Below are 19,873 nucleotides of genomic sequence, written 5' to 3' on the forward strand. Positions count from 1 at the left end.
TGCAATCTAATTAAAATTAGATGTTCCGAACCCGCTACTGCTTCTCAAACATCTAACAACATCCTATTTGGGGTCATGTAAGAGTGAATCTTCGATTAGCCAAAGAAAATGGTTCCTCCGAAATCTTGGCTTATAGTTCAGATGGGTTTCTTGTTTTCACCACCGAACCAAAACACCCGAGGAGTTTTGTAGTAAACAAAATATGCATTGCAAAAGCTGTGTTATGTATGACGTGTGGGGTATCTTGTATAGTTTGTGCTCTTTCGTTTGCATTATTCACGTTCAGATGCCAGACTGCAGACTATACATGAAATTTATTCCAAAATTACTTTAATTCAACGTAAGACAGCATCAATAACGATGTTATGTAGCCGTGGAATTAATTTGAGAATTGTTTACCGAGGCTTGAATCTACATGGCCAAAGTGTTTGTGTTTACTAGTATATGTATTCATAATCGAAAGGTCGCTCTGATGTGACCCCGAATGGGATGTTAGATGTTTGAGAAGCGGTAGCGGATTTGGAACATTTAAATAAATTTTAATTAGATTAAAATGCATGTTTGAAATTTAAACATGAGATTTCTTCAGTTTGAAAGACAGGAAGTGCATTTCTAAAAGTTCTCTCTTGGTGGCATCCAATCTTTCTCTGGATGAAAACAATTATGTTGATGCTGAAAATTTAATTGTCTTTCATGCTCTATTGAATCTGAAATTAGGTAATTGTAAAGTCTACTATAGCAAACAACTAAAAAAATGACAAGTTAAATTCTTTAGATTAATGGATTTGGAGTACTGTAGATCTACAGTTGGCTAGTCAGAGAAAAAAGGATGGCTGAGCAGAGACTTTGTAAATGAATTGATATCAGAGAGCTCCAGATGTGTAGGCTCACTGCGGGTGTAACCTGTCAACGAGGGATGCTTACTTCTTCTAGGCAACGGATCCCATCTCTTGAACTTTCGGGAATCAGCTTTTCATCTTAAATCGATCATTGATCATTCTGTATTTTGATACAGATACTGAATACTTCCGTTTAGTAATATTATGAACTACTACTTCTACGGGAAGACTGGCGAGTAAACAAGATTATCAAGCTTTATGAAATGTACTTTATTGACTTTTCAAACAAGTAAATGTTCGAATAAAGTAAATGGTATATGAGAATCATTTAAAAGAAGTCTTGCACAATATGTCTAGATAAGGAAATATAAGGTGTATTTGCCATATACTCTTCATGCAATATTGTTCTCAAATAAAACGTTAAAAGGAAAGTTGTCTAATCAATCAATACTAGTATTTAAAAATTCAAATGTATACTAAAAGTCAGTGTAACTTAAGAAGTTATGTGTCACTTTCTTCAATATGTCGGATAAACAATATACACTGATTTCTTTTCTAACAATGTGCCTCTAAACACCTGTATTTTAATTTAATTCTTCTTAAACACTCAAAATAATAATCGACAAATTGGACAAATTCAAATTTAAAAAGTATTTTCTCAGCTAATAATACGTTCCTTAGGAATTGATCAAATTTTCAAAACTTATAAATAAGCATTAAGTATATATTTTAAATTTTTGCTAATTGCCAAGATTTTTCATACCTTATTCTTCTGTGAATAATAATATCGGTTGATTTTTAGAAGAGAATCACAATGCCGATTAAAATTAATATATATTTATCCATTTTTTTTCAAAATTAATTTTACTACTTTAAGTGCCCCATTATTTTTTTTCAAAACTAAAAGTAAGTGATCCCTTATGATCGTTTGTCATAAATTATCAAAGACGGAGTAGAGAATTTACCCCTGGGAGCAGAGCTTTTATAATCTGTTTATTAGACAGAGAAGAAAAGAGAAGAAAACAAACGTTTCATTGTGGAGGTAATCCTATTGTTTCCAAAAAAACGTTACAAAAAGTGTAAAACGTACAGATGTATTCGGTGTTTTTATAAAAGCGTTTTTCATGTATTACTTAACTTCATAAATGGTGTTTCTTAATACTTTGGCAAGGAAAATCAAACTCGATCGAGAGATTTGCTGATGTTTTTGCAGTCTGTAATAACCTTCAACCTGCTGTATAATTAACCGCATCGTTCAACTTTCAAAAATAAACTAACAGTTGCTATAAATCGCGATCGCACGATGTACATGTAATAAGGACCAAATTCTCAGTTCTTTGAAGTTAGTGTTCTAAGTATTGTCAATGCTTTGGTAAATACTAATAAGAATTCGATATAATCGTTATAATAGCCACTCTTCATACACAGCTTATAGTCAATCTCTCACCAGGGGGCGTATTACGCCAACAGTATACAAATCATAGGAAGCGCTTTGCTGAAGTTACCATTGTCGATAGGTAGCGCCTTGTGGAAGTTTCCGGTTTGGGTTGCAGAAGGATAAGGTTACGTGCCATAAAGCGACGTCGATAGGTAGCGCCTTATAGAAGTTTCCGGTTTTTGGAGGCCCATGCCATAAAGCGGTTAGCTAGCTAACCGCTTAAAAAGGAAGAAAGCAATGCCCATGAATCAATTTTGCCTAATACATATGTAGTAGAAAATTCTCCACGGCTGAGAGTTAAATGTTTGAGAAAAACCTCTAACCTTGACCCCTGAGAGAATGTGAAGGACGTCTGTAAACTGGTCCCCTGGTACACCACAATGTTGTAAAATGGCATGTAGTATCATCACATGGTTGACTTTTATGTAGTAATTTCTTTGCTGAAATTAACAAAGAATGAAGCTTTAACATATTTTTGTCAGACACAACTTAACGGCAATAATAAAGCCCTTTTTGTTTTATTGCCCCTCCTGAAAACATTAGTTTTAGATATTGGAGAGGGCTACATTATTGCAGCTAGTCACAAATATGAAATAGAATTTAAAGCTGGTTTTTGTTACCTGTAAAACTGGAAATTCAAAAATAATTTCTTGTACAAGAAGCACCACCTCAGCATCAGGGATGAGGCTAAAATTATGAACAAACAACAAATTACATCTACACCTTACCACATAAACCATAATCATCAACAAAAATCACACTCAAACCTCTGTCTTCATCAAGGTGAGTTTGTTAATTCTCATCAATATTTAATGAAACCAACTATCCAATCAAGAGCACAAACTGCCAGTTAAATCAAATCTGCAATCTATTTTAGGACTCTGTTACTTGATGTATCAATTGTTTGGATTAAGTCATGTAAACAGTCAAGTGGCAAGGAGGTGGAGGCTCATAAAACCTGTGTCTTTTGACATGATCTATAATCAATCAATCTTACCTGCCCAGGTTTGGGGTGACTATATCAAAGACACATTCAGTTAACTCCCTTGGATGCTGACCGTAGACTTTTTTCTCCCTGAAAACTCTCTCTATACAATATCTCTTGACATTACTGCAACTGTGACGAGCAACATATCTGACAAACGGAATCTAAAAAAATTGGAGAATCATAACAACGTACATGTATTTGAAAATTTGAATCTAAAAATTTTGAAAAAATTATAACAATCAATTTTTGAAAATTTTATCTGTCAAACAAATATAAAGATTTTTTTTGAGAATTTACTTTCACTTGTGCTTGCATAAATCTGTTACATGTACCTACTTTCATAGAACATTTTATGTAATCTGGTTTTTACCCTGAGATCAAATGGCAGTGATACAAGGTGACCACAGTGGTCCATGAATCGTGTGTACTGATCAGATTTAGCATACAAGTCACACTTGGGCATTAGGAGGGGGGTGGTCACTTTCACCGCTCCGTGATGCTGGAAGATCCTGACCAGTGTATCCTGAACTAACTCCTGAACCAGCGAGAGGTTGATCGTGAATTTACTCTGAAAGATTCATACATTTTTTAAATTAACAGTTAAAACATAACCCAGAGAAATCATATACCGGTACAGTAAAACTTTATTGATATTGATGGGACTTTGAAGTATCCCAACTATTGTTTTCAAGATATCAGTGTTTGAGAGATATGTAGGTTTAAATGTATTTCAAAATTTCAATTATCAAAAGATCTTGACCTAATGCATGTATAAAATCAAAGCCAAATCTGAAATCTATGCTTAAAAAAATTTCTCTCCCTCAACAAACCTTGAAAAATTCACTGTCAAACAGCAGATCATCGGCAGCATTGACAGTCTGGGAGAACAGGGCTGTAAGCATGTGTCTGTAGGCCTTACTGAGAGGATCCGCGATGGTGGATCTAAGAATTTCATCCAGTTCCTCTTCCTCCATTTGTGGAGGGGGTAGGTATTCTGACTGTAACAGCTCTTTTGTGGAGGCTCTCTTTGTCGGGTCATGGTTCAACAGCCACTTTATTATACGTGTCTACAGAAAAACAATTTTTTTTTAATTCACATTACATAAGGAATCAGTGTCTATTTTTGGAGTTAATAAAATGATAACACAATATAACCCATCAATTCAGAAAGAGGCAGTTGCTTTCAATCTAAATACACTTATCATAATTGTTGCTAAATACATACTTGATTGTTGTTAGACACTAACTTGATTGTTGCTGATACTTTAATTGATTGTTGCTAAATACTTACTTGATTCTGCATTTCATACTGATTAAAGTCTTCAGGGAATTTGATTTCTGGCAGCCTTAGGTTCCCCAGGATTTTCACTCTCTCCATTCCTGTGGCCAGTGGCTTGTAGCACATTTCAAAGAAGATGATCCCTAAACTGTACAGATCTACTTTCTGGTAAACAAAAATGGAAAAATGTATTAAGGATCAGTTTTCTTAAAACAAGATATTTTATTCACATCATATCCCAAATCTATAAATGAACAACCAAGTATCAAAAGGCAATGCAGAAGATAAAAAATAATGAAAATAAACATGCATTTCTATAACATTCCTTTAAAGTTTCATTCACAAGTAATGTTTTTTTTTACTAATGATATACTCAATTTTTAGAAAATTTCCTAAAAAAAATTCTAATTTAATGTTTCACCCTTAGACCATTGTTTGCACCACTGACCTGACTGTAGACGATTTTACTGGCCCCGGTCATCATCTCGGGACTGACGTATAGGGCGGTGCCCACTTTCCCCGTCAAGCTCCCGTCCCCCGTGGTCTCCGAGTACGATTCGAACGTCTCCTCAGTAGCACTCAGGGTCAACATCTTCACGTCTAGAATGTTACTCTGGAAGAATAGAGCAAAACGCTCACAAGAGTACGAATAATCTTATGCATACATGTAATTGATTTTGATATTGTTTGATATTAAATACAGATGCAAGAATTTTTCAATGCAAAAAAAAAAAAATAGTGCTTTAAAATAAGAATGCCCATTTTCACCTACTAAAAGTAAAATGTATAAATCATCAATACCAAAGAAATTGGTACCTTGTTTATAATACTGGTAGTTGCAAGACCAAAGTCTCCAATTTTCACTTGGTCATTGGAATCCAAGAAAATGTTGACAGGCTTAAGATCTCTGTGAATCATTCCCTGTAAAAAAAATCACAACATTTGGGGGTAAACATCTTGATGTATATCACTAAGCCTCAAAAAAGCCCATTTTGAAGTTCTCTGGAATAATTTTAATCCTTGTGGGTCAATGTTTGTAGGCAAGCAGATTTTACTTGTTCGTTGGGACATAATTTTCTTGGTTACGGTAATTTTTAATACAAAATTTCAGTGAATTAATGTTTAAAAAATAAACAGTCCTGGGGATGTTCAATTTGTAGGTAAAGGTGACCCATGAACACTGGTCCCCCATGAACATTGATGATTCCACAGTAAATTACAGATTTGTTACTTGTTCGTGGATGTGAGTCAGCCCCTCGATGATCTCCCTGAAGAGTCTCCACACGCGATTCATGTCCTGATACAGACCAGCATCTATACAGTTCCTCAGGGTGCTCTTCTCACAGTACTCCATCTATCACAGAAAACATAAATCTCAAGTCATGTTTTACTATATAATATTTTTTCACCTCTTCTCTAGCTATTCCTCACTAGTTGATATTTTAAGATATGATATTTTGTGGATGGACTAATCCAGAGTTAACTAACATACAATTGTCATGTAGTATACCTAATATCTCCATTCTATATAAATATTTTATGGTTTATACATTTTTAATATCATTAATTAGAGTGATAGTCAATGGCTGCTTCTGACCTGAATGTAGAGATAATGAAGTTTAGGGTTGAGAGCTGATTCGTCTCCTTCCTTGTCATTTTTTATCCCGCCATCAACCTACAACCATCAAAGTATTAATGATCTCTATCGACCAAAAACACAATAGAATACAGTATGCAGGGAAATTCTGCCCCTATTTCATTTTTGCCCCTTTCACTCTTGAACTAGTGGGCAAATTTAAAATGGGTCAAATTCAAGAAAGACAGGTCAAATTTTGTTTGTGCAAATTTAAATCAGGGCAGAATTAACTAGAAAACTGACCAGTCAGCAAGGGCCCCGCCATGGGGTAGAATTAATAGGGTGCAGCTTAAGGAATGATTAAAAAATGTACGAAGAATAAGCAACAGCAACTGTATTCTTAAAATTTCAAGATAATTCCTGAATATTCAAAAACCTGAAAATAATATCCTTGTATTTACATTAGGCAGTAAAGAACAACTTTATGAACATTGAATGTATATTTAAACAATTATGAAGCTTGTGTTATATAAAATGCCAGCCTTCAATGAATGCAAATATCATGAAGGCTTGACCTTAACTTCAAACAAACAGCAGTTGCAGACAAAGGTTTACATTAATCTTAAAGTGACAGATAAAGAAAAGCCTACTAAATTTTCTGCAGCAGGCTAGATAATTAATCCCAAGGGATTAATTGTACCTCTCTCATCATTTTCTTCTAAAGTTACAATAAGAACTTTTTCAGTATTAATGATAGAATGGGGTTTTTATACAACTATCCTAAAAATTAATAATATTCTTGAATTAACATAAAGTGAAAAAAGTATATCAAAAAATCTTCTTTAATCAATTTCTTGTTATTAGAATTCAATGAAATCATAACTATTAAACAAAAATAAATTATAAAAATTTATATTTAAATCCACATTTCAGAGTGTTCAAACTTCATTTGCAGACAGAGGTGGTAATTCATCTCAATTTGACAGATAAAGATAATGCTCTGGATTTTCTTCAGGAGGAAAGCTAATTAATCCCAAGGGACTCATAGCAGCATTCAGTTTACAATGGGAACATCTTCAGCAGTTATCTCTCTTTGCCAATGCTTTCGTATATAAAGTTAAGGAATCTACCCCACCACCCCAGCTCCAAACCAGGGGACATAGAGAACCAAACTTAGCATCAAAATTTGTATTTCTGCCTACTGAACTACCATACCAAATTTGTACTTGATTGGGTAACCATAAAAAAAGTTGCCCATTCATTCTTATGCATAGTTAAGGAATCTACCCCACCACCCCAGCTCCAAACCAGAAGACATAGAGAACCAAACTTAGCATCAAAATATGTATTTCTGCCTACTGAACTACCATACCAAATTTGAACTTGATTGGGCAACCATAAAAAAAGTTATTAGAAAAAAACAGAAAATTTGTGGACGGAAGAGTGACAGACGGACAGACAGAGTGATTACTATAGGGCACCCGCAAATTCTTGCGGGGCCCTAATTACAAGTGTTAAAGGGCAAAAATAGCACAGGCATAAATAACCTTGTGTACAGTACAAAACGCAGCAAGGTATCGAAATTATGTAATTCTACTTCATGCCGCCATGTCAGAATAAGGTAAGAAGTGACAAATAAATAAACTTCAGCTTGTGTTGTCTTTACCTGATCCACTAGTACATGTAGATCCTCGTTATCCAGACTCTGTATGAACACCACATCTTCTGACATATCTGTTAGTCTCCTAGTAAATAAATCATCAAAAATATTTAACATCTAAAACAATGTGAACACCTCCATCCTCAACCAGTTTCACACTTTTGTCAAAAGAAGTGTGTTAATGATGAAAATGTGGACTTACATGTGCTTTAAAGCTTGGAAAACATCTTATTGAAATGAGATGATTTTAAAAAATGCTGTTTTTAAAAACACAATTACTAGTACTTAGAAAAATTACACTCAAAGGTGATAGTTTTCTAAACTGTAACAAGACAAATACTGTAACAACAAATTCAAATTTAGGGATATTAGAACATTACATTTAAAGTTGACATTATTACTACCAATCAGGCCACTAGGAAGCATTTTCAGTTTGGGCGAGGAGGGAAGGGAACAACCAAACATTATCAGTTTTGGGTAAGGGGGCACTAAAACAAACATTCCTTGATAAGCTTAAAAGGAAGTTGTCAAAATAAGCATTATTACTGAAGGAACAAAATAATAATAATAATAGTATGTTTTCTCTACATTGGCAAAATTATTGGGGGTTCATGCTTCCCCTCCTATTCCTACATTCAAGGCAATGAATACCGGTATCACTTACAGGAAAGACGTCCCAAACACGTCAGCCTCGTCTTCCTCATCCTCCTCCGAGTCCCAGCCCGGGTTGACGATCGCGGAGTATGACCTGCTCCACTCCACCGAGTCCTCCACGGTCTCTGGAGCCAGTCTCTCTGCATTATCTGTCAGGTCCAGGCTGTTGTGCAGTTTGTCGGGGGTTTTAGGGGTGGATCTAGGGGTAGTACTGACGGAACTGGAACTCTCGCTGTGGGCGGGGTCATCACTGAGCTCGATCCAGGAATTAAAGTATCTGTCCGGAGAATGAGGATGGATTAATTAGCTCATAAATAACTTATAATTCTATTGTTTTTACATACCTTAACTTGAACGTACTTTATTTACCATTCTAATGATTGATATGAAAGCCTTTATAATTTAGAAATGGGGTAAAAATGTATTTTGCATTAGTTTGTATTTGCCAATGATCTATTTTTCTCTTAAAATATTATTTGTCTCTTTTCATTTACATGTAGATTTACAGACTCCATGCTGATGTGGTACCTGTAAACATCAAAACTGTACAGACCTTTAAAAGCTTTACTATTCTAATGCTAGACATGCCTTTTCATTTACCTTACTACATTCTCATGGTTGAGCCTTGACAACAGTTTGACTTCTCTTGTAATTTTCTTATTGAACTGTTTACTCTTTGGGTTTAATGGAATTCTTTTGATGGCATAAAATCTTCTATCCAATTTATTCCTGACCTATTGAAAACAAATATTTAAAAAGATTTTTTTCTCGAAGTGATTTTTTAAAAAATGAGTAAGGAATGTTTTTAAATTCCATAATTATGGTAGAAAGTTTTTTTTTTACCTTGATGACGTCACCGAATCCTCCCTTGCCGAGAGACTTGAGAATCTCGAACTCGTTGGTCAGACGAGACTGACCGCTGGCCTCGTATGGCGTGATCAACGGCTGCTCCTCATCAGAGGAATCATCATCTAGATAACAATGAAACAATGATTACTCTGATATCAGAATATTTTATACATATATAAGTTCATTTAAAAACTTTAATTTCATTTATTAAATTATTTGTCATAAATCATAAAATTGTATACTGAAGTTTTCAAAAAAGACACAAAGTCATATTACTTTAAAGCATGTTCTAACCACAAATAAGCAGACCAGAAGCAGTGCATAAGGAAAGGCTTAAGAATATGATTGCCACTAATTTCTGGAAGTGGATCTCTTCTATATTGCCTTGCTAGTGGTCACTGGACATAATATTTGACACTCTCTAAAGTGGACCTCATATTTGACAATACCTTGTGAGTGGACCTCCTCTTTTGTTTCCGGTTTTGAGATTGGCAGACTGATTGGGAGAGCTGTTTTGATAAAGCTATGGTCCAGTAACTGGTGAACAGACCAGCGCGTCTTATCATCCTTAATTAGACATCTGAAAAGGGGAAGTACATGTTATTGTAATCATAACATCAGTGACTTTTTTTTTTCATCTTAAACTCTTTAATATTTGAATTTCAGGAATACAGTAAAACTTGTTTAGTATGAACACTGATACTGCAAATTCAAAGAAATAGAGAAGTAATCTTGGATCCCCAGCTATGTAAATTTAAAGAAATCCTTATATAGATATAAGTAATTATGGATATAGCAAAGTTATTTCATAGGTTCCGGTGACTTCGTTATAACAGAGTTTTACTGTACTTTGATAATAACAGACACTTGTCCATGAACAATAAAATAGTGTCACATTCCTCGAATAATAATACACATCATGTGTTTAACTTGAGATTTCTCGGATAATTACTGTATTACTTAACTTATGATGTACTACTAACTTGTTGAGGAAGTCCTGGAAAGATGCTGGGAAATGAGAAGGTATTTCTAGGTCTGACCCCTCTACTTCTTCTCCAAGGGCAAGTGACAGCAAAACTATACCCTAAATATATGACGATACAATATTAACAAACTAACCCTTTAAAGGCAAAATCATAAACCATGCTATCAACAACAAACATGACAGCAAATTAGACCCTAAACAGTGAAAAAAAAACCCCTAGAATTTTATGATACACGTACATTAAAAAAAAGGAAACTGTTTCTCATTGTCATGTTTGACTTCAACTTTTCGATTGTTAGCCTCTTCACACAGCAAAAACAATGAAAGTAAAATTTCACAAAAGTTTCCCAGTATGAACACATAAAACATGATTACATTTTAAGTTGTCACTAATCTGACCACAGCAAAATTAATCTACTGCTCATACTGCTTCACTCTCATGAAGTATTGGTGATCAGATTTATATCTTTAATATCATGTTATTAATGTATATATACCAGACTGTAGACATCCCCCTTCTTGGTGGCCCGGCCCTGGACAGTTCTGTGGTCATCAAAGTGGACGCCTGGTCTGGACTGCTCCAAAGTGTAAAACAAATCCGATAACCTACAGACAGACAGACAGACAGTAACAACACTGTTTACATTCAGCTTACTGTTTCATGAACAGTTTTCAGTTTTCCGATTATTTTTATCTTTAAAATTTAATATAAATTTCAATGGCTTAAAGTATTGTTTTCCGATTATTTTTAACTTTAAAATTTTTTATAAATTTTAATTGCTTAAAGTATTGTTGACATTTTATAGAAAAGGTTTTGATAACAACACATCTCTATTCCATTGTTAAGTTGACCATTTACTGCATAGTGCCAGTTCAGTATTTCAATCCCTTGAATCAAAATGCATGAAAACACAAAGATAATGCATGAATTTAGTGCACTACAAGTATACTGCATGATAAATATCACTGGCTTTTATTTTTACCTTCTTTCAATACTGTAGTCAGCAACTCGGATTTTGCCTGTGGCATCCAAAAAGATACTGGAAGCCTAAAATGATAATATTTCATTTCATATGAAGTCAAGGAAATAAGAAAGACATAGCATTGGAAATTGTAATGTTTATGCTTCTATTTATGGATATCTACCCTGAGACTTTTGTGGACCACGTCTTTGTTGTGTAGACATGCTAATGCCTCCAGAATTTCCTCTGTATGATGCCTCAAATGAGCGACGTGGATCGGACGTTTTCTCCGGATGTTGACAGATAAACTGCTCCCACTGCAGTACTCCATCAATAACTGTAAATAATCAACAGACCGTCAAACACAAATTAGAAAAACACCCAAATAAACAGTAAACAGTATTGCAGATTCCTTATTTTCAGTGAGGAATTTACAATTGAGTTATTTCACAAGATGCACCAATTGCAAAATGATATTACCCTCTTTTCGTTTTTTTTCATTGCTAAAAATTATGGAAAACTCTAAACTTGCAAATAAGTGTCTTGAGGTTTGATAACTATGAGTCATTTTGTGATATTATACTACTCTCATAAAATAAGGAACCTACAGTAATCATGACAGTTGTTTCCCAAATTTATTTCACCTTATAAGAAAAATTTAGTGTTCAAACATTTTTTCCCTATTTATTACAATGTAAAAGTTTTACTTTCCTTTTGTTGTCATACCCCTGCCCCTGATTTGAATAAAGTTTAATAACTTGAATTTTTTTCTGGATGAGATTTTTTTAATGAGACTTTTTAATGATTCTACAATGTATGTACTGGATCTCTCTCCACACAAGGAAGCTTATCACAAAATTTGTTTGATATCGACTTAACGATAGCAGGGAAAAAGTTGACAGAAGCCAGGCACTCTTTGATCAGAGGAGATCAGTTGAGCCTCTGGCTCAAGTGAGCTAAAAGTGGCCACAAATAAATATGAATAAATATGCAATTAAATCTGACACCTTATATATACATTGCTACATCTTGAAATGACTTACAAAGACTGTGATTTTCCCTGGATCTTGTTGATATTTGATGGCGAGGTAATGAACAAGGTTAGGGTGGTGTAAGCGGATCAGGGATAATAACTCTTGTTCAATACTGTGCACCTGGTACGAAAAAATCCAACAATTCACATGGTTAAAAGCTTTGATGATAAATATACTGTAAACCAACTATTATTTGCATCATCTTTTATTTGCGATTCTTTAGTTAGAATTCAATCTGCGATAGTTAACTCTCGCGACCGAGGAAAAAATCTTTACAAATACAAGGCAAAATTGATAGTTCAGAGTACCGGTAGTAAAAATTCACAAGTTAAAGATAGTCGCAAAATTTTTGCAAATTATAGATGGTTTACAGAGATGAAGAGAAAAGCATTCCATAAATATTGAACATGAAATGAAACTACTGTAAAGTCATATTTTCAATGGGTCAATTTTTAGTGGTTTGAGAAAAATATATTGGTTCAATGGGTATTTGAATTCATGGTTGAAGAATTGTTGCATTTCTTGGTAGACATTAATTCATGGGTCTCTTCATACCTTATAAACCACAAAAAATAACCCCGACAAAAATTTGTGATCTCACAGTTTGTTTTATACCTCTGGCATAAAAGGGTCAATCACAACAAAATATAACCAAGCTGGGAAATCAGGTAGCATAAATGAAAGAGTATGTGACTGATATTGTGATCTATAGCAAATTAATACATTTTTACTGATAGATTGGACTTTTTATTAGTGGTTGCCATAAAACAATGACCTTCACCCCCTGCACCTAACTTTTGATTAAAGAAAAAACTGTAATGCAAAGAATAAACTCTAGAACTTGCAATGCTCCGATGGAAAATGCACAGCATACATTACTGATTGGTGTTATATTGTAAATCACTTTTAATTCGCAAGAACTTTATTTTCGCGTAATTATGTGCTCACAAAAATTTAATTCTCGCGTATAATCGCACTCCTTAAGATTATATAGAGCAAAAACCGCAATTCGTGAAAATTTTGTCTCGCTAATCTACCCCCTCTTCTTCCCGCTTGCACCCATCTGTCCTATCTTCTTTGTATTGGGACAGAACATTACATAAACCCCACCTGTTTGCCCTATCCCTTCAGTACTGGGATGGAAAAATGAACCCAATCTGTTTGCCCTATTCAGTATTGGGAGGGAACATTACAAAATATCCACCTGTTTGTCCTATCCCTTCAGCATTGGGGAGGGAACATTACATAACCCCCACCTGTTTGAGACAAGCTGCCCCCTCTTTGTCTTCATCTTCATCCTCCTTTCTCAGAATTTTCTTTCGGCCATAATGTCGCCATTTTAAAACCCACTCTGATATCGTTACAAGTTCACCGGATGTTGTGTCTATTCCAACATACACTGTGTTTCCAGAGGATCCATGCCCTGTTAAAAAATCACTTATAATCATTGGTCCAAACTGTAATTTTTTTCTCAAAATAGGGCCAAAATACTACCAACTCAGCACTAAAGAGCAATCACTCAATTACCAAATGCAGGGTCTACATGTACATGTAGCTATGAGACCTGCTTACGTCATAACTTTTGAAGAAATTACAAATAAAATCAAACATCCCAGTCACATTTCTAAACAGTCAAAATTATAATGACATTCCTGAGATTGTGAAGTAAGAAGTATTAACTATTACTTTACATGAGCTGTTTCAGAGATTCCTCACCCAGACAGGTGCCCCTGTGTACAGTTCTCTCCCCCTTGGTGTTAAATGCCAGGACTACAATGCCCCCCGTGTGATCCTGACAGACATGATCATCTGGGGACTGTCTGCAAGGAGTACTGGTCCTCCTAGAATAAAACAGATTAAAGGAAGTTTATTTACAGTGAAACCTAAATATATAGAACATAGAAATTCTGAATTTGAGGATAAGGTGAAACGGACAGTTGGTTCAAGCATTATCATAAATCTGAGTTTAGCCCAGTCTGATTGACGACGTTAAAATCCAGTCCAACCATATTTGGGATACTGAAGTGTGACTATAAATTCTTGGAAACGGAAATTGCAACCTTAAAGCCATAGATGAGAAGATTTGCTCTGTAACTATCATGAAAGAGAGCATTTAATCCATTTATAACAAATACATGTACTTTATAGTGTTTATTTTTTTCTTCAGTGACACAAACCTTTGTCTCCTTGGTTTGCTGTCTCTCAGTTCATTGTTGGCATGGACAATGAGGGGGGAGGGGGAGACAGAGGTCCGGGGGCGGGAGATCTTTCCTGGGGTTCCCACAGGGGAAATATTTGGCACAGAATCTGATGTGGGGGAGGGAGGCACAGACAGGGGCCTCTCCTCAACCTAAAAAAAAATAATCTCTTTAAAAATAATGTAAACCTACTTTCATTTAAAAACTTTTATTGATGATAATCAGTTTGAAATCCATCAGCAACTACTATTTTTCATGAATCTATTAATGATTCGCAATAAAAATATTTGTGAGTAAAAGAGGGTCACCATAATTTTCACACATGAATGAAAGTTGGTAAGATGTAAGATTCTTGGTATATGTACTAAAAGTATTTTGTGCTCAGAGGAACATATTTTTTTTTTTAAATGATCAAAGTTAATTTTAAATTTACACATGCACTTACTTGTTTTATTTCTTCTTTTCTCTTCTTATTCTCTTCCTTTAGAGCTTCTTTCCTCCGCTGGATTTCTATCTCAAGTGTTTGTAGCTGAATATTAATGAAAAGAGAGGAAAAAAGATCTAATATGAATACTTCTTAAAATACATGTAAAAGGTATTTCCTCTCTCCATCATATGGGACATATCCTTAGACATATCCTTTAATTTTTGTGAGGGGAGGAAGGGGGGGGGGGGTTAATTTTCGTTGTTTTCCAGGTATGGAGAGAGACCCAAAAATTTATGACTACCACTAAATGGAAAATTTAATTTGCATACTACTAAACACTGTCCAACCACAAAATCAAATCCCCACAAACTAGATTTTTTTTCTTCAAACCAAGAAAATTTGACCCCTGGAAAATAAGCTATTTCACAGTATTTACCCCCTTTTCTACTTTCAACAGTAACTATAATGTTACCTCTGTTCCCCCTATTTACCCCCTTTTCTACTTTCTACAATACAATGTTACATGAAGATTTCTTACTAACCTCCTTTTCCTCTTTCCTCCTCAGCTTCTCTAGTTCTTTCCTTTGTTCCTCCTCCCTCTGTTCCTCCTGTTTCCTCTTGTTTATCATCATCTCATCATAGAAGGATTTAGCCTGGGGTTTGTTGTGTGCATGTAAAAACTGCTGCACATGCTGGGCTATTTGTAGGAGCATTTCCTGAAATAGGTAAGTGTTCAAATTGAAGCACTACTATATAAAAGAAATTCATATTATTCTCAAATAAGATTATCTGACTTTATCCATACTTCTCCCTTGTTTTCTTTAGCTATGGCATCTATTTCTGACTTAAGGTTGGATAGCTGGGATGTTGAAAGACCTTTGGCATTGGTGAAACTTAATTCAGGAACCCTGAAAAAAAAATTATTATTACATGAAATTATATAGTTTTCATGACTTGTAAATGAAAACACTTAAGGTCAAGATCTAGTAAATGAAAGATGCCTACAGATTTATCATATTTGAGAAATAAATTCCTTTATTGGTGCTTTATAAGTTAAGCTTGGTTTAATGAGGTGTTTTGGGTCATAATTTATAGGTGAACAAGATAAAAAAACAACATATTTTAAACTGACTTTTTTAATGAAAAATTAAGAAACCAGTCATGAATATGGGATTTCTTTTCATATTCGACAAAGGAAATGTATCCAGATTGCCTACAATCTCTCAAAAAACATTAACTTGTATAATAATTCTCTCTTCTTTAAAATAATATCAAATTTAATATAGGTATCAGGATCACTTTTCATAATATGATTTCAAATTGAATGCCATACAAAATACCCTATTTTCTACATGATTCTGCTAAAGCTGTAAAATAAGGGAAAAAGAAAGTTGAAATTGATTATGACGACATAATGGATTTAGCTCCAAAAAATTAATCTAAAGTCATTTACTACATGTAGACCTTCACCTTAAAGCAGTGGCAAGTTCCCAGTCTGATTAATGCCACCCCAAACACCAATGCTTTGTTCCCCCTGCTATGTGTAGAGTGAGGTACTCAAGTAAGGTAATAGGAGGGGAAGGTTTTAGTCAAATTTACATTACATTTTACAGTGGTTTTTCCCCCCTCTCTCGGTGCTAATAGATTACTTACTCTTCTGGATATCTTGGAGGACATTTAACAAGCAGATCGACCTGAACATGGGTTTCCTCTTGCTGTCCTATGCTCTCCTGTGGCTTAATGGTAATCTGAATCTCAGGAGGCCTGGCAACCTGTGTTAGTTTAAGAAATAAGGTATCACTTTTTGAGTTTTATTGGGATGCAAATAAATCATGCATTCATTTTAAGTTGTTTCCTACTCATCAGTGCAATGAAAAAGGAACAAATTTTACAAAAAATGCATATACATGTGTATTGTTTGTATCTCAAATAAAAAATGGAATGTACAGTACAATTTTGTACATGCATGTGGATAACATTTGAAATATGAGTATAGTGTATAGTTAATTAATATAACATATGAATTATGATATCGAAGACTTCTAAAAATAGTTTTCTTCTGTTTTTTGTTTGCTGCATGGAGATGCCATCATTTGCCAGTGGAGAGCTATCAATACTTTGCACTCAAGACCAATGAGCAGTAATCTTTTTTCGTACTAACAACTAATGTGACTCAGGACCTCACAGTCTCATCTAAAGGACCGATCTCCACGTCCCGCACTAGATTCGAACCCATGACATAAAAATGAACTTCTCACTCTGCAACTCTAAAAATGGTTTTAGAGGATCAAGTAAATATTAAGGGAAAAAAAACTAATGTAATTCATTTATGCTGGAAAGCTGTCGCTATGTAAAGGTTACATACCGGACAATTAAAATCAACTGCATAGGCTATGAGGAAGACAGCTGAATATATCATGATAACTACAAGAAATTGGAAATTGTAACAGTCATGACTGACATGCAGAATATGTTAACTAGTTTGTTGGGTATGCCAGAGTGTTAACGATTGTTGGAAACATGGGATAAATAAAGCCTGTTCTTCATAAATGACCCAACAAACTTGACAGTGATATATCATATATGAATGGTGACAGATGCAGATTCGGGATGTTTTTTCCCGAGATGGGAGCTAGTCCACATCAAAAACATTTGTACGAGTAAAAAAGTAATAAACTTCCTGAATCATGAAATGTAAGGGGGCATTTTCCTAAGTCTATTTTCTATTTTTGTAAGAGGAAAACCCTGTAGGGAAGGGGGATATGATCAGATGTATATTTGGCCAATTCATCCCCTTAATAAGTTTTTGTTTGTTTCATTATTATTACTTTAAATGATGTAACTTCTAACTTTCTTCACAATATCACTGATATGTTTTTTTTATTCCAAAGCTTGATCGAATTATGATAAAAAGAACAGACTTTATATAATTCATGCAGTTTTCATTTCCATTCAATAGAATAGTCCAGGAAAAGAGTGCAAAGACTTACATGTGACATTTGGCACCAAACCTTTGTGTCACCCCTTACCTAGAAGACAAATGGACTAATCCAGTATAATAGAAACGCAGAAAAAAGATCAAGCCAGTTAACGCACATGTCTGTATAGGAACGCGCATGAAATATATAACTGCATGCGAAAAACTAAAGGAAATAAACACATCATATATTGTATCAGTAATATGGTTATTTTTCTGCTAGCCTAACTGTTGTTGTTGAAATGCAGGTAACGCAGGCAACAAAATCCGATGATATCAGCATGCACAAAATTTTTATGGCTAACTGTGACCTCCTAGCTTCGCTCCTCTGAAATATTGATCCGTAGAAGTGCTTGACGTCAGGCAAAAATGATTTTTAATAAAAACTCAACAGTATAAATTGAATGTGTTGTACTGTACACACGCCAATCACTTATGACGACACTATCAAATTACGTACATGGTTTATGACTAAACAATTTATGGTCACATAAGAGCTTGTTTTACACAGGTGTTTTCAATTGATGGTGTAAAAACGCCTTGCTCAAATAAAGTTATTTAAGCAGGTCCAGTACAATATCTTGATTAAGCTATATAGCTTTAAATACCTATATAGCTTTATTAAGCTATTCAAAATAGCTTTATTTAGCTATTTATATAAAGTTTCTCACAAAAAGAGTTTTTTGCTGAAAATAAACAAAAAGTCGCATGTATATGACTCTTCATAATTGTACTACGGGCTATCTAAACAACAACCAAAATCAAAGATAGTTCTAACTTTGCAGCTTTTGAATACTTTTCAGCAAAAAGAGAATTTATTTTGTTAGACTAACTGTCCACTACCTTGGATTCCTTGAGGCAAGGATAAGTATGATTGCTTCTCATTGTGCTAAACTGTTACCAATCAATTACCTTATTGAACATAATTGGTCTCCATTATAATATCATTGCAGAAGTAACTGTATCAATTGCTTTATATAGCCCCAAAACTTGTAGAGCTTTGAGTACAAAGTTTCTCAAGGAGACGTAATTTGATGAGTGATTTTTTCATGCATTGCCATTATTTTAAGAAGGGTTCAAAGTTGTATATCATAACTGCACCAAGGTGCGCTTTATTGTACATACTGAGAAAATTACACTTTTAAGAAAAAAGTGTAGTAAAATAGCTAAATTAAGCTATACTGAATAGCTTAATACAGCTATATAGCTATTTAAAGCTATAGAGCTAAATCAAGAGATTGTACTGGACCTGTTAACTGGTTAAGGGAAATATTTTTTTAAACCATCAAATTTTAAAATAATATGCACCGCTTCCATTTTCTGATTATGACTAAAACTTGCCAGCAGATTACAACGATTTCTACTTCCATTAACTTTAATTAGAAGGACCTGTGTACGTATACCTTCCAAGCATCCTTTTCTCTTAGATCCACCACATCACCAGTGAATATCGCCTGTAATGCCTGAAGTTCAAATTCCTGTCTCTCTGAAAGAGACTCCTCTGCCATTGGGCTTAATTACTGTCAATCATTATGTTGATTTTCATCTTCAAACATAAATGAAATGAGAGAATACACAAAACATTGAACAGTTGCCTGAGTTGGCATTTTTTCATTCAAAGTTTACATGATTAAAAATTTTCAGAATCCCGATCCCGATTTTATTAAAGATTTGTTGTTAACTCGTGCTTTGTTTATTCGACTTTTAATCTTTGTAGTCCGTATTGAACATTATTTTATAGAAATTATATAAAGAATAATTAACTTTAGAATATAGTTATCTTACTGGATTTTGATCAAAACGATGGTGAGACATTTTAAAAATTACAATTTGGTCAATTTTTGAAAGGTATGATATAATTTAGATTTATTTTTGAAATTTTTTAAAATCATAAAAAAAAACTTTCATAGATACAGCTACCTCTCTCTTCTAAGCCTTGTCAGGCAATACTGTATAATAGAATTAGTTATAAAATAATGAGTTTATCTTTATTTGGTGTTATTGTTG

At 34.2% G+C, this 19,873-nt stretch overlaps 1 protein-coding gene across 1 annotated transcript in view; it reads right to left on the bottom strand.

Annotated features, from left to right (window-relative positions):
* LOC134235338 (eIF-2-alpha kinase GCN2-like) overlaps positions 1-19,873 on the bottom strand; it is a 35,672-nt gene that overhangs the window by 9,726 nt on the left and 6,073 nt on the right. The window contains exons 14-40 of the mRNA XM_062717471.1: positions 19,270-19,378; positions 16,543-16,661; positions 15,695-15,797; positions 15,432-15,605; positions 14,908-14,991; positions 14,442-14,614; positions 13,981-14,105; positions 13,521-13,687; positions 12,274-12,384; positions 11,415-11,567; positions 11,252-11,316; positions 10,766-10,874; positions 10,267-10,367; positions 9,733-9,863; positions 9,278-9,405; positions 9,035-9,168; positions 8,465-8,711; positions 6,142-6,219; positions 5,776-5,898; positions 5,361-5,465; positions 4,993-5,157; positions 4,557-4,709; positions 4,096-4,332; positions 3,636-3,833; positions 3,275-3,426; positions 2,898-2,964; positions 2,601-2,717 (exon numbers count right to left, since the gene is read on the bottom strand). Coding sequence (XP_062573455.1) covers positions 2,601-2,717; positions 2,898-2,964; positions 3,275-3,426; positions 3,636-3,833; positions 4,096-4,332; positions 4,557-4,709; positions 4,993-5,157; positions 5,361-5,465; positions 5,776-5,898; positions 6,142-6,219; positions 8,465-8,711; positions 9,035-9,168; positions 9,278-9,405; positions 9,733-9,863; positions 10,267-10,367; positions 10,766-10,874; positions 11,252-11,316; positions 11,415-11,567; positions 12,274-12,384; positions 13,521-13,687; positions 13,981-14,105; positions 14,442-14,614; positions 14,908-14,991; positions 15,432-15,605; positions 15,695-15,797; positions 16,543-16,661; positions 19,270-19,378 — 3,628 coding nt within the window. The remainder of the gene's footprint in view (positions 1-2,600; positions 2,718-2,897; positions 2,965-3,274; positions 3,427-3,635; positions 3,834-4,095; positions 4,333-4,556; positions 4,710-4,992; positions 5,158-5,360; positions 5,466-5,775; positions 5,899-6,141; positions 6,220-8,464; positions 8,712-9,034; positions 9,169-9,277; positions 9,406-9,732; positions 9,864-10,266; positions 10,368-10,765; positions 10,875-11,251; positions 11,317-11,414; positions 11,568-12,273; positions 12,385-13,520; positions 13,688-13,980; positions 14,106-14,441; positions 14,615-14,907; positions 14,992-15,431; positions 15,606-15,694; positions 15,798-16,542; positions 16,662-19,269; positions 19,379-19,873) is intronic.

This window comes from Saccostrea cucullata, unplaced genomic scaffold (assembly GCF_032062105.1).
Source record: "Saccostrea cucullata isolate Sc308-1 unplaced genomic scaffold, CSIRO_AGI_Scuc_v1 ctg3498, whole genome shotgun sequence".
NCBI classification, from domain to species: Eukaryota; Metazoa; Mollusca; class Bivalvia; order Ostreida; family Ostreidae; genus Saccostrea; species Saccostrea cuccullata.